The following is a 21535-nucleotide window of genomic DNA, read 5'->3' as shown; positions in this document are numbered from 1 at the left end:
GCTATGAACGTGAATACAATGGTTTCTAATGATAGTACCAAGTGGGAGCATGTGTTGGTTGAACAGCATAGGACCCAAAATTGAACCTTGTGGTATTCCACATGGAATCTTTGTGGTCACCAAGGGCAACAATTTTTTTTCTGTGAGGTACGTCTTAAACCAGTTCAAAACCACATAAGATTGTCCAACACAATTTTGAAGCCTGTCTCGTAGAATTCCATGATCTATGGGGTCAAAGGTGGCACTTTAATCCAGTAGTACAAGAATAGACAGCTGTTTGTCTGTGTTTATCCTAAGGTTTTTTACAATCAATCAATCAATCAAATTTATTTATAAAGCCCTTTTTACAACAGCAGTTGTCACAAAGTGCTTTACAGAGACACCCGGCCTTAAACCCCAAAGAGCAAACAACAGTAGTGTTGAATTTCAGTGGCTAGGAAAAACTCCCTAAGAATGTCGAATTTTAGGAAGAAACCTAGAGAGGACCCAGGCTCAGAGGGGTGACCAGTCCTCTTCTGGCTGTGCCGGGTGAGATATTAAGAGTCCAATTGGACTAATAAATAAATTTCTCTGGGCTAAATCCAGAGTCTATTTGATTTTAGACTAGGTCAGAAGTATGACCAGGTGGACAAGGACAGGGACAGCAACGGGCCCCCCAAACCAGGTAATCCGCAGGTGTGGACCAGGACCTCATCTCCTCCTAAAATTTTAAACTGGAGGAGACTGAGAAAAGTTAGTAGTGCATTCCTCATATCCCCCAGCACAATAATCTAGCAGCGTAACACCTTACAACCTTGAGGAATGCTGTTTCTGTGCTATGTTGTGTGCCGAAACCAAACTGGAATTTTAAAAAAATAGAACAACTACTCAAAAGATCATTTAACTGTATTAAAACAAGCTTCTCCAGAACTTTACTTAAAAAACATAGGTTCGAGATTGGTCGGTGATTGCTTAACGCTTCAGGCTCTAGTGTGCGTTTAAGTAACGGTTTTACTAAGGCAGTTTTAAGAGCTGTCGGGAAAATGCCAATATAAAGCAAATGGTTGGCAATGTCCTCATCTATGCCATTAAAATCTTTAGAGAAAAGGTTGTAGGTATAGGATCAAGTGAACAGGTAGACGACTTAAGGTTTGATACTACTTTATTTAGTGTGTCCTTGTCAACTAGGTTGAAGGTGTCCATAGAAATTCTGCCTGCTATTGGAGAAACTAGAGAGAGAGGCTCAGCCTTATCTGATATGCTGCTTTTAAGGTGATGGCTGACCGGATTGATGATATCTTTCCATTGAAAAAAATAGTGAACTCCTCACATTTAGAGGTGGACATCAGATCATATGGAATGTAAGGTGCAGGATTTACAAAACAGTCAATTGTTGAAAAATAACCTTGGGATTTCTATGGTTAGCAGAGCTTTCTTTATTATAAATAAATAAAAATGTCAAAGTGGACTTGTAATTTTGACTGTCTCCATGTCCGTTCAGTCTTTCTACAGTTTCTTTTTAATTTATTTGTTTCTTCATCCCTCCAAGGAGGTTTCAGTTTTTTTATTACCCTTATGTTTAATGGAGCCACAACATTAATTGTTGTGCTTAGTCTTGTGAAGAGGTTGTTTGCAAGGTTATCACAAGGTCATCACAGGAGGATGGTAGGAAAGGCAAAGGGATACTGACAATATGTTTTCTAAAATTCTCTTATTTCAGCGGAAAGAGTTTTCTTTACGGTACGTTCTACATTGCTTTGTATTGTGGGGTCACAGATTGACGGTCACAGATTGTGGTATCGTTCGCCTCACATTGCCTTTCCCACACACTGTTTTCCATTTTTGTTCCACAAATCATGGTATCGAACAAGCAGACGTCAATGGGCGGAGTGGCTGCCGGGTCAAAATGTTTAGCGGAGGAAAATGGTCGTCAGCTTGGATGTTTAAACCTTGTTCCCTCGCTGTAGAGTAAGCGAGTTTGGTGGAGCAGTGGTCAGTCTGGCCATGGGGGAATGTCGATTCGAAAACATCTTGGCATTGGTTTCAGTCCTTAAGCAGGGCAATATGCGTGTGTAGCCCCTTATTTCCCAGGTGAAGCTTGATCAATCTGTCCTTAAACTCCCCAATCTCCTTGAACTTCTCAGACAGGAATGCGGCGACGAAATTGTCCTGCTCAACTAAAATAAACATATTGCAGTTCTCGCTTTTTATTGCTGTTAAAGAATCCAGGTTGTCAGGATCCATATTTGAATTCAAAACCCATGCCAGCAGAGGATCCCAGCTCATGTGTTTCTCCTCTCCAACCCAGTCACATGAATAATAGCATTGTGCCATCCTGGATGAGCTGAACTACCTGTTGAACCTGAATGGGCTGCAGGTACCGCCTCATGCTACCAGTAGTGATAAGAACACTAGGCAAAATGCAATACTAGAGAAGAATAAGTCCGGAAGGATAAGGAAAGAGCAATTGTCTGTGGCCACCACCTGCAAAACCATTCCCTTTATTGGGGTTGTTACGCTGTTGCCTCTCCAGTGCACCTGTTGTCACTTTCATTTGTACCAAATCAGGTGACAATGATTAACAATCGCTTATGCTTCCTAACTGGACAGATATCCCTGAAGTTTAGTTGACTTGGTGTGATGATTACATGTTCCTTTTAATTTTTGCCGGACTGCATAAGCGGAGCCGGCTTAGAAGAGCAAATGTCTCTCACCGACTACGACCGACCTACCTTCAGTATCTACATTGTAGTAAGCCTAAAATAAAACTGTTTACGGCTATATTGCGACTGTTTCTGGTAGATTTCCGAAGTATGCATCCGTGCATGCTTTTTGGGTCAGGCTAGACAAAAATGTAGCTGGCTACATACAACATTCTGTAGCTACATAATAGTTTGCCTAAACTAATACTGTTTACGGTTATATTGTGACTTTTTCTTGTGGATTTTCAAAGGTACGCATCTGTCCATGCCTTTAGGGGTTATAATATCGGTTTATCAAAACCCCTTGGGCAGTAAAAGAGTTGGGGTTTTCACGATTCTCTCGTCTTTTCACTTGACAAGAAAGTCAGTTGTCGTCACTTATAGTTATTGTATCAATGTCATTCACGAATGAAAGAAAAACTAATGTTTTTGTGCCATGAAGTGGGAAAAGGTCATCTTCAGTCTCGCTAGCAATAGCTCACTTCTTATGATTACTTATGATACTGGCTAATAAGCTGTTAAAACGGCCTGTGGCAAAAGCCATAGTTCATAGACGTGATTTGTGGTGGAGGTAAACTTAATAAAAACATGACTCAGTTTAACACAATGCTGAATGGTGTCTAGAGACTAATAAAACATGTAGCGGCTTGGCGAAGTGGTTAAAAGACAGTGCCACTCACGTGGGAGACCTGAGGTCGAATCCAGCGAGGACGGCTATATTTATTAATTTTAATGGCGGGACGTAATAAAACTGTTTACGGTTATAAGGTATGTTACTCAGTTTAACACAGTGGTTAATGGTGTCTAAAGAAATATTCAAACTTGAAGTGATGAGAATGCATGACAGAATTATATAGTGTCAAGAGTCTATACCGACAGTTGGCAGCAGTATAGCTTGGTGGCATAGTGGTTAAAGACACAGCCTTTCACATAGGCGATCTGGGTTTGAATCTTGGGAGGGCAACAATGATCAATGCTTTTTATTAAGGGCTGGCGGAACTAGGCTTGCCTGGTTTCTTGTTTTGAGCAGTGTTTATACAACGCCAAATGAAATTCACTTTTGATATTTATCACAAAGTAGGATTTTATTACTATTGGTATGCAAAAGCATTTAATTACTAATGGTACCTGCTCCACAATTTTTTAAGTTATATATTTTTATTAAAAATATTTTCACTTGTGCTGGTTTTTACACCCCGGAGATAATGCTTGGTACTTGAATCACTTTTGGAAGCAATAAAATATGTAAATGATATTGAATAAATTCTCCAAACTCTTTGGAAAATAACTCAGTGGAACCATTGTCTAAAGTCAGTGAAACCATTGTTTTTGCGGCAATTGTTCAAGCTGAGTACATTTTGTGTGACAAGATTGGTTTGGTGTGCAGGAAGACATTACTGATTTACATCTGGTCTCCAACCCATATTTCCTTTCAGCTATTAACTTTGCGAAGCCTGATTCTATATAAGACTACCACGGTAACAAACCCCGCTGTGGGAATGCCCTTATATGGTCGTCATTCTACTCCTGTGACTCAGAGTGCCTCTTAACAGTCGGTCTTATCTGTCTCCCCCTCTCTGGCAGAATGCAGCTGCCCAGCCAACCCTGCCCTAGATGGGAGTGATTGATAAGGATGTCCCAGAGAAGCAGAGCCCACTGGTGAGGAGAGCTGGAGAGGCCGAAAAATAACTGCCGCGGCTATTCCATGCCGAGTGTCACCATGCCCCTCCTCCCCTCCTGAACTTGCTCTGCCTCGACCCCTCCCACTCCCGGAGACGTGCGAAGTTGCCCCCCCCCCCCAGCCAAGCTCCTTCACGTGGCTCGCCATGGCCTCGGCCTACCTCTGGAAGCTGTCGTCCCAGAAGCTGGGCTTCTTCCTGGTTAGCTTCGGCTTCATCTGGGGCATGATGCTGCTGCACTTCACCATCCAGCAGCGAGCCACGCATGAGAGCAGCACCATGCTGCGCCAGCAGATCCTGGACCTCAGCAAGCGCTACATCAAGGCCCTGGCCGAGGAGAATCAAAGCGTTATGGATGGGCCCTATGTGGGAACCATGACGGCCTATGGTGAGTACCAAGCAGAGCTGTGGTCGTGATCTCTGCCTTTTACGCTCTATTACATTTAAAAAAAAAAAATAATAGGTAATGCTTGCAAAGCAATTGATTATGTGGGATGATCCATTGAATGGAATATTTCACTCCCTCACCTGGGATGAGTGGAAATGGAGTGTTCCATTAGAAGGAAATTCAGTTGGAACGGTAAACAAATCTGTCACGGCATTTCTTTGTAGTGTTTGGTAATTATTTTTGATATTTAAACGTTGGTTAGTGAGCACACTATGAAAATAAATAAGTGCTTACGTCATACATTTAGTAAGTAGGCTTAAATAGTAGTACATTCAAAGTCAAAATAGCCAGCTCTTTATATCCTCTGTCATACAGTAGCCACTAGATCATAAAAAATGCATAATGTCAGCTATTTATGTTCCCAGTCGTTTACTTTGCATTGTATTATGTTTGTCATATAACCAGACAACTGGGTAGTCAACAGAAAAGATAAAAAAGCTAAATACACTTTGTCTAAAGGATAAAGGAAAGTTAAGGTTTGATTAGAGGGCTAGCCAGCCAGCAGGAACTTGAAAAAGACTGGAACGTAAATGCTGATGCAGTTGCTTTCTGCCATAACCCAATAATGCCTCGCCAACATCCATCAATAACTTATTCATGCCGTTAATGGACTCGTTTGGTTCAATCAGAGGCTTCATTAGAAACACGAGATTGCAATTGATTGTGTCGAATGCTTTCTAATATGCAGCCAAAACACTGAAGACACCGTCAAACAAACAGATTACCAACCAGCCAGCCATCGCTGGTCTCCAGCCGGGTAGCTCTCTGAAACGGCAACGCCTAATTAGAATTTGTCTAAAGACTCTTTTGCCTGTGAAATGAAATGTATCTGACTTTGCCAGACAGGACACCTACTGCCTATCTTGTGTAGGTCTATCAACCGCAGCTTTGCAACAGTCTGCTAATCGCCAGACCTCGAGTACTGAGCGGGGAACATGGAGCATTTAGCTTTGCTTGTTCCCCTTAGGGTCTGTGTAAAACATTGATGCAGAATGTCGAGTCATCTGCCAGGCAGCCTTGGCGAAACCCTGGGTTGTACATAGTGGGTACGCGTTCCAAATTACACCCTATTTAGTGCCCTACAATAAACCCTGCTGAGGAATTTGTGCTGGAGCTGTTCTAACAACAGTACCTAAAGGAGGTTGTGAGAAGAAATCCTAAGCTTTATGTGGGACCTGTGTAATGATACAATCAGCTCAATATAATGGGCTCGGCCTAAATGCTTAATCGTGTAATTAATTATCTCCAGGAGAACATGATATGTCTTGTCGTAAACAGTAATATTCAGGAGGCAACACAGAAAAATATTTGATCCTGCCCGATCTTTTTTTTGCCAATAGCCTGAACACTAGTGGAGGCTTATTGGATTTAATTCGATACGCTTTAATAATACAACAATGAAAGGACATTTTCGATGATAAAATTAAATGTCAGTATATAACATATTAAATAAATTCAGCTGTATTTAATGAACGTATTTGTTTAACAAGCACCAGGCACATTTATCAACATCAGTGTTACAGTAACGCAACGTGTGCAAATGTGCAAAGGTTAGCTAAGCGCTATTTTGCACATGTAGTCCCCGAGCAATATGGTTACACAGGTCAGTCACAATACAAAATGCTAATGCATTGCATCCAGTACAATAGATGTCAACTACAACTTATTCATAATAAATAAACTCAATCAGCCTTTGTCTTAGATATGAGGAGCCACAGAACTGTTTACGATTTAGATTTAAAACACGATTTACAAGTTCTGTAATTAATGCAGTTTTTCAAGGGCATGCATATTGAGGTATATTCTAGCTCTGAGAGGACTGATTGTTTGAGGTTATTGTATGTGAAAAGGACAATGGTCCACTCTGACTACTACTTCTCTTGTTATCCTGGCGCCACTTTGCTTAAGTATGGGAGCTAAGCAGAGTCTCTAAGATTAGGCCTGCGTCTGCATATTGCTTAAAGCTGTCCCGACTGAATACATTGTGTTTGTGAATAATGTGATGGGGGGGTGACTCTTTGGGTTGTCAGAAATTTTAATGTCAGTCGGCACAATGAGAGGATGCCGCACAGGTTACTCATAGAGCAAACCTGAAGCAGTGTGCCCTTGAAAGCTTGACACCCATCACACTAAACTTGAAAAGCCTGTCTTTCCCTTGATTTCTTTGTTTACATTTACATTATCATTTTAGTCATTTAGCAGATGCTAACTTACAGTAAGTGCATACATTTTAAAAGAGCTAGGTAAAACAAACACACAGATTAGTAGCAGGTGTATTCTTATTAATGAATTTATCGGGCAAAGGTCAGGAAAGAAGTCCTTGCATATAATAAAGAAAACATACAAAGTTACGAAGAAGAACAGACAGAGGTGGTGGCATTTGAGCTATTTTAAGTACTCCAAGAAAAGTTGAGTTTTCAGGTGTTTTTTTGCCCTGTTAAGGGAACACCTATTGAGCGCAAAGATTTTGCTACGGCAGTGTCCTGCCTTGTTCTGTCTCTAAGAAACCAGTTCCAAGGCAAATAATACAATGTACAATGGCAATCAACCTAATGTGACCTCTGCTTCTACTTTTGTGATTTTGATTCAGTTATATAAAAGTAACAGTCCTTTTCCATGTGGTCTTTCTGTTATTTTGTCCACACGCTGTAACTCTCTTGTTATTCTGTCATTACAACAGTGTCTCAATATTAATGGAGTTCTTGAGGCTGCAGAACACTGTTTTCATGCTGTGTAAATATGGTGATATGGTCTATGTCTTAATCAGAAATTAGATTGGGAAGCCCTTTTATGCTTTTTATGAAATAGAGTAGTGAGGAAAAGAATGGCTCCATGCTATTTGTACTCCCTCAGCAGATCAAAGATTGGTTCAATATGACATTAATCCATTTATGGGGAATGATGACTTCCTCTATGGTCTCAGTAAATGACCCATGAAATTTGAGTTCACATTGATTAAATATTGTAACAAGACTGAATGGGTGTGGTGGTCTATGTGTTGCATTCAGCATTGTTTTATTGATTTGAGTATATGGGAATTTGACTCTGGGGAGAAGCACAGTACAAAACCAAATTCCATCCAACCTGTTTCCACAAGCAACTCCCAGGCTTGTATAGACAAACCTTGCTAAATATTTAAGTAAATTATATCTGGGAGATGGAGAGATGCATGAAGCTTCCCCTATGTTTATTCCATAGTTACCATGAAGTTTACCTTCCATATTGGTCAAATTACCACTGCAGACATGTATATGTTATGGTGTGTGAAGTCTGTATTATTTTGGAAGAGGATGTGGGGTTTAGATATAATCTAAGCCTGCCTATGCCTCTAAATAGTACAGTTTTTTTTATTTTTTATAAATGGGGCAATTCATCTTTTTGTTTACGTTGTCTAATTGGAGTTGTAGTGCAATATAAGTGCCACAATAATGTTTGGCCTTAAATTATGTATTTTATCTTGTTTTCAGTTGCTTTGAAATATCACAATTTGTGTGATAGGACACTTACAAATGACAAAATAGGTCTCTAAAATAAACAGAATAGGGTTTTCATTTCAGCTCCGCTCTTTCCCAATCATACTATCTGTCGAGTAGAATGCTTGAGACACTTCAAATGTGGGCTTTGCAGAATACAGCAATCTGACCACTCTGATGAATTGTCTATTGCCGTTAATCAAATCACTAGGCTATATGAATAGATTTTATCATATTTTTGACCAGAATGAGGCTACCTCTCCGCTACATATTGTTACTGCAATGAGTATTTGCCATCTTCATCCAATGTCTTTACAATGTACAGTATGTGCAGATTAATGAACGTCACTGATGCAATTTGGTAGGCTACACTGACGACTGACTTGTCCTGACACGGGTTTCATATTCCAGGGAATTCAAAATGAAACCTTTGTATAAACGGCCTGATGCAAAAGGATGTAGGAGAATGACTTTATGCAGGCAGTTCAACATCTTTTATAAGCAAATCGAAAGTTACTGTTCCGACATCAGTCAAGCACAGTAAATGGCCATTGCACAACTACTCTGATTTGCATGGAACAGTCAATTAAATAAATACCATGCCCTCCATTTATTTTGGCTTATACTTACCCAGACAAAATAATAAATTGCCTTTTTGTGTCATGTGTACATTAATTTCAGTACATTTCATTGACAAAATAAGGTTATTATAGACTTAAAATGTGGCTTTTATCTTTAGCATGCTGGCCCCACAGAGAACAAATCATCACCACAACCTCAGCATCAAACTGTAGCCAGCCTCTTGAAACTCCTTAATCTCCAAACATCCAATTTTCACAAAGCGTTATTTTTCTTCCTTGTCAACTTTCTTAAAATTATTTGACAATACTTACTTAACATAATTCCCTAATAACCTAAGTACTCCCCCTCAATTAATCATTCTCTAAAACTGTTCATGAATTGCCTCCCAGATTTATAACACAAACCCTCTCCAAAGCTAATGAGCTAAAGGAAATAAAAAACAATAACATCAAAAATCTGTTTACAGTTAGCCTTCTGAGATATACCTGCCAAACATGAAATCTACCCGCATTTGGCGCTTGGCAGGTGTTAAACAGCATAACTCGCAGTGCACGCGTCCCTTGCCATTATCGTTTTCGAACAATGGAACTGGTTCTTCCCACGAAAACAAAAATGATCGCATTTGCTTTACCTCGTACGATACTATATTTGGGTCCTGCTCTAGAATGCACTATGAGCTATGATTGACCAAAACAGACGAGCCATCGAATATTATTGATCAAAAACACGACACTGGTACTGTACCACACGGCTGGGGAAGAAGTGCCACACACATTTTTATGGGAGAACAAGCGTAAATCGAAGCCGGAAGAGTGACAAAGATGAGAAGCAAACATTTTAATACGATAGTATGAATTTAAATGGGGCCAGTGACTGTCATTGTCTACTGGCCTGACGGTAGGTCTTACTGGCCCCGGGCCAGCGGGCAATTGTTAATGTGGTTGAAACCTGCCATGTAACCTAACAAGTAGACTAGGGCCTTTGGAAGAAAAACAGCCCCACAACATCAAAATATCCCACACCGTATTTCACTGTGTGGGTGAGAAACTTATCTGCATGGATATCTTTCTGTCTATGCCAAACCCACTTCTGGTGTTTGTTTCAAAAAAACAAATTTTTTTGGTCTGACCATAGGTTCCAGTAATATTTGGCAAACTGTTTTAGTGCTTTAGTTTATTTGATGACAGCAAATGTTTTTTTTTATGGCAATCATCCCAAACAGCTTGTGCTTATGTAGGTGGCGTCAGATCGTAGTTTATGGGAATTTATTTATACCGCAGTGAAACAGGAAGTCATGTCCTACCACTTCAGTGTTCCTAATCAACTCCCTCCACAGATTTTCTATGGGATTAAGTTCTAGAGGCTGGCTAGGCCACTCCAGGACCTTAATGTGCTTCTTCTTTAGCCACTCCTTTGTTGCCTTGGCCGTGTGTTTTGGGTCATGGTCATGCTGGATTTCCCATCCACGACCCATTTTCAAGGCCCTGGCTGAGGGAAGGAGGTTCTCACCCAAGATTTGATATTACATGGCCCCGTCCATTGTCTCTTTGATATTGTGAAGTTGTCCTGTCCCCTTAACAGAAATATACCCCAAAAGCATAATGTTTCCACCTCCATGTTTGACGATTGGGATGGTGTTCTTGGGGTCATAGGCAGCATTCCTCCTCCTACAAACACGGCAAGTTGAGTTGATCCCAACAAGCTCGATTTTGGTCTCATCTGACCACCCAGTTCTCCTCTGAATCATTCAGATGTTCATTGGCAAACTTCAGACGGGCCTGTACATGTGCTTTCTTGAGCAGGGGGAAATTGCGGGTGCTGCAGGATTTCAGTCCTTCTCGGCGTAGTGTGTTATAACATGGGACGTGCCACTCAAAGACTGTGTAAAGTTATATTTCTTCTCCTCTGCGTTGCACATGAAATTCACTAAGTGCACAAAATAAAGCTGCTAGGTAATGCAGACAGTGGACTGTCTCAAACTAGAAGCATTTCCTATCAGTAATACTGCAATCACAGTGACCTTCAGGCTGGTTGTCTCATCAGCAGATGATTTGTTGATGCACCTTGTTCACATTCTAGAAGGGATGGAGAGCATCTGGCTGGAATTGACAGTTTTACCAACTGTGTGCCTGAACAGCCGGCGCGAGGGGGAAACACTGGGTATTATATTACATCAACTGGTAACGTTGCAATTGTCATATAGCAACAGGTTGATTTTAGGGTTTGTATTTTCAGTAAAAAAGTTAAAATCACAAGGAATGATTTTAAATGTTTATTTTGTTTAATTTAGGAAATATTTGTTTATTTTTTGCAAATAACCCAACAAAACACTTTGATCACGTCCAACGTAATCCACGTGCAAGGCGATTGTTACGTGTTCCAGCCCTGTGACCGTCCACTCTGACGAGAAACGGCCCTGCGGCTGAATGTTGTTGCCTAGCCCTCTAATCCACTATATGTAAAGTCACTGTCATTACAGCATGACATGACAACATTACATCTGCCAGCGGCTCACATCAGTCCACTTTGTGAGAGATAGAGGTTTGAAAATGGCCCGCTGTGGGATTTGTACTTGTGGACTTGTGATGTGATTATGTGTAATATCACTAGGCCAAGAGCAAGCGTACAGCTGGGTAAAAATATGGATTAGAGTCCCCCCATCTGTCAGTCTGACTCTAAGCAAATAAAATCCCAGTGGATTTGTACACCGCATGTCGAAAAAAACCATGGGAACGGCAATTTAGTGTATTTTTTTTCCATGTAATGTGTCTGTCTTTGGATGAATTATCATCCATTTGAGTCATTGTAGCTAATTGAGTCATTCCAAGATACTGTACAATGTGTTTGTACAGTGGTTACATTCCCCATGCCCGATATGTATACCAAACAGTGGTGAGGACAGGATGTTGAATTTAGCATGTTCCTTTAAAGCCAATATGCCTTTAGTTTGTTAAATTTTTGAAATGAAAATAGGCTATATTAGGTTTGTCCTTATTTTCTGCACAAATTAGTCTGGTTTTGATTGTAGTTTTATCGTCTCTTAGTTTGCGCTGCCTCCATTGTCTCATCTGCTTACACCATATGTTCATGCGGAAGTTACTGAAACAGAATTTGTGTGTTTTCAAGTCTGTCTCTTGAAAGACTACGCTTGGCTGACCATAAAGGTCACTGAAATGATGAAAGCATAGGCTGTGCTCCTACTGGCACCCTATTTCTTTATGTAGTGCACTACATTTGGTTTGAGCCCACTGGACCTGGTTTAAAAAGTAGTGTAGTATAGGACATTCTGTCTCCAGGCTTATACTATCGGCTCATGTAAACGTGTACCTTTGGACATGAATTAAAGTGGATATCTGTGAAGCGTGTGTTCTGCAGTTTAGTCTTTGTAAATCCCCCCCCCAACCCTTAGTTGGGCCTGCATGGAGACTGAAAGATTCAGTTGTATGCATATTTCAACCTGGAAATGTACCGTCTTATTCGTTGCTTTCCTGTTTGTTTTGTGAATGAGCAGACAAGCTTATTTTTTTTCATTTGAGTGAATTGTATGAAAACTGAAATAGTGCAACCTTTTGTTAATTCGCTTCCTGTTACAGTAGCTTAACTATGCCTGCCACACCCCCCCCCCCCCCCCCCCCCCCCGACTACCAGCGTTCTTTAAATTATGCCTTTCAGTAAAATATCTTGGATATGTAGGCTAATTGTTGTGTTTTTCCCACGCTTAAGAAAATCATGCTTTCTAGTCTATTTTTGCACGGATTACGCTAAGTTACCACTCGAATGCAAGCTGTCCAAATTCAGCCCTCAGCAATGCATTTCAATTTATGCTGGCCTAATGAATGCCAACGTTCCAGGCCCTGATGAAAAGACAAAACTTTGTGTGTTAATACAAACCTCATCATGCTTCAGGCCCTCGTTTGCAAACAGACTGGGGAATGTTTTATTTCTGAGACCTGAATGGAAAGGGACGGGGATCCACTGAGGGGAGAGCACATGGAGCGGGGACTGGGGAGTGTGTCTGGACTGGGGAGTGTGTCTGGCCTGGGGAGTGTGTCTGGCCTGGGGAGTGTGTCTGGACTGGGGAGTGTGTCTGGACTGGGGAGCGTGTCTGGACTGGATGTGGGTTGTTGGTTTTGCTCATTTCCCTCTGTGTTGATGAAGGTGGCGCGGGGAGCAGACAAAGCGCTGCGGCATCCCCTCCCCCTCTCGCCTCTTCCCAGCCGCTTCCCTCAGCCTTGGCACGGTGGCCCACAGTGCCTGTTTCCTTTCACGCCGCCTTTTTGACACGATACGGAGTGACACATGAAACGCGACGCACGGCTGTAGAAAATGCGCCGCAGACGCAGCGCTGACGTGTGACAGACAGGGTGCGATCGCTGTCATCTCTTCATGGCTCCACATCCTGCCGGAATGTTAATAAGGATGAGGAGATTCCAGAATATTCTTGAGGCAGAGGGGAGAAAAACAAATGCATGTCAACTGCTGTAGGGTCACGTCTCCTCTTGCGTTTTCTCAGTGGCTGTTAATGGTGTGCGAAATTATATCAAGCCAAATTAAAGTGACTATTTTCACAAGATTTTTACATCATACGAAACAATATTTAAAACAGGCTTCCACGTAACTTATAACTAACCTCTAAACAGTATGCTCAACAGCATGTTATACACACACTAAAAGCTTTTCATTGTATCTAGTTGCTTTTGTCTGCCTAGCGCTAGAGGCTTAAAGGTCAAAAGTAGCGCACTATAATGAAGTGGGCCTATTGGGGATGCAGCCTCGATGTACCCATGGCTGCTGGAGGGTATACGTCAAATAAACGCCATTAGAGCCTCGCACTGGGATCCTTTGCTCTGCATACCAAGTCAGTGAAAGCTTGTGAAACAAAAAGACATCACTTCTTTCCCATCATACCTCATGGCTGGCTTCCAGGCTGTTGAGATTTTCTCTCTGATTTCTCAGTGTGCACTTGTTAACTTCCTTCATTTAAAAGGGTTGTTTTACAACCCCGTTTCCCAAAAAGTTGGGACGCTGCATAAAATGCTAAGAAAATCAGAATGCAATGATGTGCAAATCATTTATCCCAATGTTTAATTGAAAATAGTATAAAGACTATTTTTAACCAGAATTTTTTATTCTTTTTGGAAAATGACATGCCCATTTTGAATGTTATGCCAGCAACAATTTTTTTTTGTTGGGACAGGGGCATCTTTACCACTGTGTTGCATCACCATGTCTTTTAACAATACTCTGTAAGCATTTGGGAACTGAGGAGACCAATTGCTGTAGGTTTGAGAGTGAAATGTATTCCTATTCTTGCTTGCTATAGGATTTCAGCTACTCAACAGTTCTGGGTCTCCTTTGTTGTATTTTTTGTTTCATAATGCGCCAAATGTTTTCAGTGGGTCACAGGTCTGGATTGCAAGCAGAACAGTTTAGCCCCCGGGCTCTTTTACTACGGAGCCATGCTGTTGTAATACGTGCAGAATGTGGTTTGGCCTTGTCTTGCTGAAATAAGCAAGGCCTTCCCTGAAGAAGACATTGTCTGGATGGCAGCGGAAACAGTGGATATAAAAAGTCTACACACCCCTGTTATATAATGCCAGGTTTTTGTGATGTAAAAGAATGAGACAAAGATAAATCATGTCAAAACTTTGTCCACCTTTAATGTGACCTATAATGTGAGCAATTCAATTGAAAAACAAACTGAAATCTTCAAGGGGGAAAAATGTAAAATAAAAACCTTACAATAACCTGGTTATTACAATACTTTTATAACTGGGGATGTGGATGTGTTCAAAATTAACCAATCACATTCAAACTCATGTTAAATAGAAGTCATTACACACCTGCCATCATTTAAAGTGACTCTGATTGATCACAAATAAAGTTCAGCTGTTCTAGTAGGATCTTCCTTACTTGCATCTCAGGGCAAAAGCCATGGTCCACAGATTGCATCCAAAGCATCAGAGGAATCTCATTGTTGAAAGATATCAGTCAGGAGAAGGGTACAAAATAATTTCCAAAGCATTAGATATACCATGGAACACTGTGAAGACAGTCATCATCAAATGGAGAAAATATAGCACAACAGAGACATTACCAAGAACTGGACGTCCCTCCAAAGTTGATGAAAAGACAAGAAGAAAACTGGTCAGGGAAGCTTCCAAAAGGCCTACAGCAACATTAAAAGAACTGCAGGAATTTCTGGCATGTACTGGCTGTGTGCTACATGTGACAACAATCTCCAGTATTCTTCATATGAATGGGGTAGGGTGGCAAGACCGAAGCCTTTTCTTACAAAGAAAAACATCCAAGCCTGGCTGGAGTTTGCAAAATAGAACATCAAGTCCCCCAAAAACATGTGGAAAAATGTGTTATGGTTGAACAAACCAAGGTTGAACTTTTTGGCCATAATTCCAAAAGGTATGTTTGGGGCCGAAACAACACTGCACATCACCTAAAGAACACCATGCCCACAGTGAAGCGTGGTGGCGGCAGCATCATGCTTTGGAGCTGTTTTTCTTCAGCTGGAACCGGGGCATTAGACTGGGTGGGGGAATTATGAACAGTTCCAAATACCAGGCAATTATGGCACAAAACCTTCAGGCGTCCTGTTAGAAAGCTGAAGATGAAGAGGAAGTTCACCTTTCAACACGACAAAGACCCAAAGCACACATCTAAATCCACAAAAGCATGGCTTCACCAGAAGAAGATTTGGAAGTTTTGGAATGGCCCAGCCAGAGCCCAGACCTGAATCCAATTGAACATCTTTGGGGTGATCTGAAGAGGGCTGTGCACAGGAGATGTCCTGGCAATCTGACCGATTTAGAGCAAATATTACCACGTCAAGATGTGCCATGCTAATAGACTCCTACCGAAAAAGACTGAGTGCTGTAATAAAATCAAAAGGTGCTTCAACAAAGTATTAGTTTAAAGGTGTGCACACTTATGCAACCAGGTTATTGTTTTTATATATAATTTTCCCCCCTCAAAGATTTAGTTTGTTTTTCAATTGAATTGTTCACGGTATAAGTCACATTAAATGTGGAAAAAGTGCTGACATGATTTATCTTTGTCTCATTCTTTTACATCACAAGAACCTGTCATTTTAACTGGGGTGTGTAGACTTTTTATATCCACTGTATGTTGCTCCAAAACCGGTATATATTGTTCAGCATCTATGGTGCCTTCACAGTTGTGCAAGTCACCCATGCCATGTCCATTAACACACCCCCATACCATCACGGTTGCTGGCCTTTGAAATCTGCACTGATAATAAGCCAGATAGTACCTCTCCTCTTTAGTCTGGAGGACCTGGTGTACATGATTCCCAAAAAAAAATTCTGAATTGTCTGACCACAAGACAGTTTTTCACTTTGCCTAAGTACAACTTAAATGCTCGGGCCCAGAGAAGGCAGCAGCGTTTCAGGATCTTGTGTATTTTAGGTTTCTTCTTTGCATGGTTGAGTTTTAACTTGCATTTGTGAATGCAGCGACAAACTGTGTTCACAGACCAAGGTTTTCAGAAGTGTTCCTGAGCCCATGCAGTGATGTCTACTACAGAATTTTGTCTGTTTTTAATGGAGTGCTGCCTGAGGGCCCAAAGTTCATGGCCATCCAATATTGGTTTTCTCCCTTGTCCCCTGCATACAGAGATTACTCCAGATTCTCTGAATCTTTTAATGGTATTGTGTACCATAGATTGAGATCCCTAACTTGCGATTTTATGTTGTGATGCTCTTTTTATACCCAATCACGTTACTGACCTATTGCCAATAATCCTAATTAGTTGTGAGATGTTCCACCAGGCATTTTCTGACTTACCCTGGTGTAACGCGCTCTGTGCACTACCAGCTGAGCTAAGCGGTTCCTATGTGACAGAAACTTCCTCTAGTACATGCATCTATTAATCTCATGCATTCTGCGGAATGGGTAGAGTGCACACTTCAAGATGGCGAAATGTTTTAGTCGCCTGTTACAAATGTCTGCTTATGGTGCTTCAGTGTCCTTTCCATCCAATTGACCTTCCCACCTATTGCCTGTCACCGGAGTCTGGAGACAGCCTCAGCAATGCAGAGTCCCAAATGAAGCAAAGGCAATGTCATTCGCCAGCTCGGTTTCCATTTAGATGAGTCCCTAAGTGGATAGCACGAAATCGACTTGCCGTAGTTGAAATAACTGGATCCTCTCATCTTGTTGAACGTTTTTTTTTCTTCCAAAGGATGTCCAATGAGAATTGGCCTTCACAGTCAACAAGGCATACTCCGATTACTCACACAGCAAGTATATATTGATTAGCCTGGTTATAAGAACTAAAATAGAAAAGCATTTTCTCTGTGGAATACTGCAGAAAGAGACTTACTGGCACGTTATCACTCGGCTGTAATCGGCACCTTGTATTTTGAAAATTCCTCACTTTTGAAAGGTGCAATATAATTAAAAAACATATTGTACACTGTACCTTCAAAAGTGAATCTGGGTAGCACCATGACCTGTGTGACATGTATAAATCAGGGTATAACCTTTTACCCCCTCCAGATCTGAAGAAAACCCTGGCGGTGCTCTTGGATAACATCATGCTACGACTGGGCAAGCTTGAGTCCAAGGTGGAGAACATCTACAACGGCACAGGGAGCAACCTGACCAATGGCACAAGCACAGCAACGCCCAGCTCAGCCAACGCAGATAAAGTCAATGTTGCAGGTGAGACATTCTTTCTCCCACACTAGTTTCTTTATCTACTAAGATGAATGACTATTGTTCTTTTATGGAAGAGATCAAAAATAAGACTCATGACGTCAAGAAAAATGTCCGATATGTCAATAGGCCAATGGCGTGGGTGTCAACTCTAATTTCTGAAGGGTCACTTGAAAAGGAACTTACCTGGCTTATCTAGGTCTGAAATTCAACACAACTGTTGTTTGCTCCTTGGGGTTTAAGGCCAGGTGTTTTGTAAAAGCTCTTTGTGACAGCTGCTGATGTTGAAAGGGCTTTATAATTAAATTTGATTGATTGAATAAGACACATTGAAATGAGTTACTAAACAGACAGACACTCCTCTCTACAATAAATTAATTTGACACCACTGACCTTTCAGGATAATAGCTTTTAAAAAACATGCAATGTATTATACAGGCTAGTGTTTGCACTTGGGAAATGGTATTATACATTGTACTCTCGCTGTACTCTTTTCCTTGGTAGTTATTCACCTTCACCTCTGCCCATAAAGGGGAAGTTTAGTATAATTTTTCACTTTTTCTGTGCTTATAGGTGGTCTTTTTGATATTTTGTTTTGTTGGTATATTATAAAATGCTTCAAAACACTCCAAACAAACTCCTGTTATATCAGAATCCCAGCCTGGATAATTTCTCTGTATGACTTTATTTTTTGGATGAATTATTCCAATGTGCCATATGTAGGGCTGTCGCAATTATTACATAATTGCCTGATTGCGATTGCAATTATTTTTAGTACAACAAACTCTTTGCACAATACTCCAAAATCTTTTGTTTCCAATCTGAATGTGTGTTTTACAACGATGTTAGAAACATCTCAACAAATACCATGCGAAAGATTTCCATTTCATTCAGTTAGGATGTTTAGCCTAGGGGTGCAGCAGAGCGTTTGACAGCTCTATGGAAAGTTATAGGCGCTGATAATTTACTGAATTTACAGTAATTTGCTTCTAATTTCAGTATGTTTAAATAAGTACTGTTCAGAATTGTGTTGCAGTGCAAACATTTTTGTTAATAAAGAAATGCGTTGTCCATCACCTATTTGTCTACAAAAAAAATCAAATGAAAAAACACAAGCGTGTGTAAAATAAATTTACTAATATTGTAAGTCAAATTTTGTCATTTCCATCCATATTTTCTAATTAGATAATGCCATTGAAATGCATATATAAAATTCTGTTATCCCATTGAGTATTTAGGCTTATGTTTGAAAATAAAATGAATCGTCCTTGTACATGTTTAACTGAATTAATCAACTGAGCATCAAAGCATGTTTTGCTTTGTTAGGAAGGCATACATAATTGTTTTAGAATGAGCTATTTCAAATAACTAAGCTATAATAATATGTGCAGCAGAGCGAGAGGTGAAACGTTACAATGGAAGGAAAATGTAATTGTCATTGCTTTGTGGTTGCTTTTTGTGAAGAGCAATTGTTAACAACTTGGATTTAGTGGTACTTTCATTTTGTGGAAGTTCTAGTGACAGCCCTAGCCATATATTCGTATTTGAATGATGTGGTTTACCGTTAATCGATTACAAGAGTTATCTTTCTGAATATTTTTATAACAAAAGACTCTCCAAATAAGTCTGATAATGAATGGAATGTGTATGAATTATGTAATAAATACATATTCCCTTTCTGTAATTGTACATTATACAGTGCCTGGATATAAATGTACAACCCTGTTTCCAAAGAAATTGGGACACCGTGTAAAATGGAAATAAAAACAGAATGAAAAGATGTGCAAATCATTTAAATCCTATATTCAATAGACATTAGTTCCAAGACAACATATCAAATGTAGAAACTGATTTTTTTTTATTGTTCCTTGAAAAAGATATGCCCACATTGCATTTGATGCCAAAATAAGTTGGGACAGCAGAAACAAAAGACTGGAAATGTTGTGTAAAACAAATAAAGTACTTGGTGGAACATCTCACAACTAATTATCTTAATTGACAACAGGTCAGTAACATAATTTGGTATCAAAAGAGCATCTCAGAGAGGATGAGTCTTTCAGAAGTAAAGATGTGGAGGGGTTCACCACTCTGTGAAAGACTGCACAGGCAAATAGTGCCAATAGTGCAAATTTAAAAAAAACGTTTTAAGAATAAGTAAAATTGCAAAGAGTTTGGGGATGTAATAATCATTCAATTAGGTCTCTCTGTGGCCCGCGGCAGGAAAGCTCCGCACATATTGAACACCCTCCCCCTTATCCAAAGCGTTCCTCTGCGGCCTGTGGCAAGGAAGCTCCACCCAGGGTGCACCATCAATAAAATACTTGCTCCCTCAGCACTTATCGTTCTAGACTACTTCCTTGACCTTCCTTTACATTGCCAGCTTAGATAGTTTATCAACAGCACTGATTGCATATCCAATAGGCTATATTGGCCTATATCAGTGATCTTTCCTAATATAATACTAGTGTATACTATTGAACTATTCGCTTCCCCTTTGCATGCTTAGGGAGGTCTATAAAACAGTGGTTATTAGGGGTACAGTGGGAAAGATACATGCATAACATTTCTTTTTATTTATTGAGTTATAAACTTGGAAACAGTGGCTAATTGGCCATAATTCCCGGAAGAAAAGAAGGCACTTCATGTGCCTTGTTTGACTTGTCCTCTGCGTTTGTCATATTTATTTACGCAGCAGCATGTGCTAGGCTACATCTGTTGCAAAGTTATGGCCCCAAGATGCATCTCCGGCAGGAAACTCTGAGTTTAGTTCCGCGAACAGACCATATTAATTCGGATCACAACTCGTACCGACCTGAACATCCTGTATGGTACAGCTATGTGTACCGTTACACCCCTTATGGTAATCTATTGTTTTAGCATTAGATTATTATTTATTTTATTATTTGCTGTATTTGTACCTATGTTACTGCATGTCTCTCCTTGTATTTCAACATCTTTGTTAGAATAAGAGTTAATCTCACACTTCCCATGCCTATGCACCTTTCCGATTTTACCTTCTCCAACTCATGAAAAACCACCAAAGTCAAGAGAAACGTTTACAAACTCAAAATAACTTTACATCATTTTGACTGTGCTCTACTTGAAGTACAAAAACCGATTTTGCTGCCAAGTAAGCCAGGCGTTATTCCGTTTGAATTCCATCACTGAGTTTATTACCCATTGTTATTTTTTTTTTATATATTTCATCAAATCACCCTCAATCTTGGGTCATGACCGAAAGGACAAGATCCCGGGTACAGGCGGCCAAAATGAGCTTTCTCCGCAGGGTGGCTGGGCGATCCCTTAGAGAGAGGGTGAGAAGCTCGGTCACCCGGGAGGAGCTCAGAGTAGAGCCGCTGCTCCTCCACATCGAGAGGGGTCAGCTGAGGTGGCTTGGGCATCTGTTTCGGATGCCTCCGGAACGCCTTCCTGGGAACACGCTGGAGGGACTATGTCTCCCGGCTGGCCTGGGAACACCTCGGTGTCCCCCCAGAAGAGCTGGCGGAAGTGTCAACGGAGAGGGAAGTCTTGGCATCTCTGCTTAGACTGCTGCCCCGCGACCTGGCCCCGGATGAAGCGGAAGAAGATGGATGGATGGATGTTATTTTTTTTTTATATTTTATCAAATCACCCTCAATCTATATTTGTTTTTTCTCTTTTTCAAGAAATAAACCATTCAGTGCGAAAAAGAAACCAGGCACTGTGAGCTTTGAGGAACCGATTGGAAGAGGGTGAGGGTGTTCTATGTGGGCCGAGCTTCCCTGGGTGGATCTTCCCTAACGCGGGCCACAAATAAACACCTCTCAATTCATTGGCTGACTCCGACTACGAACAGTAACTTAATTTAAACTCGACAGATTGTTTATATACCAAGAAAAGGTCATTTATCTGTCTAACAAAACATGGGGAAATATATATTTTTCTAGCTATGGTGGCTATGGTTTTGCTAGTACCACATTTAAATCAACGCTGAATAAT

General features: G+C 40.6%; 1 protein-coding gene across 3 annotated transcripts in view; it reads left to right on the top strand.

Annotated features, from left to right (window-relative positions):
- The window catches only part of mgat5 (alpha-1,6-mannosylglycoprotein 6-beta-N-acetylglucosaminyltransferase), a 122376-nt gene that overhangs the window by 25340 nt on the left and 75501 nt on the right, over positions 1-21535 (top strand). For all 3 annotated transcript variants that reach the window (XM_029116597.2, XM_029116598.2, XM_029116599.2), the window contains 2 exons: positions 4266-4748; positions 17399-17563. In XM_029116597.2, coding sequence (XP_028972430.2) covers positions 4508-4748; positions 17399-17563 — 406 coding nt within the window. In that variant the 5' untranslated portion in view covers positions 4266-4507. The remainder of the gene's footprint in view (positions 1-4265; positions 4749-17398; positions 17564-21535) is intronic.

The sequence above is a fragment of the Esox lucius genome, chromosome 22 (genome assembly GCF_011004845.1).
Source record: "Esox lucius isolate fEsoLuc1 chromosome 22, fEsoLuc1.pri, whole genome shotgun sequence".
NCBI classification, from domain to species: domain Eukaryota; kingdom Metazoa; phylum Chordata; class Actinopteri; order Esociformes; family Esocidae; genus Esox; species Esox lucius.
The sequence above is the reverse complement of the archived record's forward strand: the minus strand, read 5'-3'. Positions and strand labels throughout refer to the sequence as shown.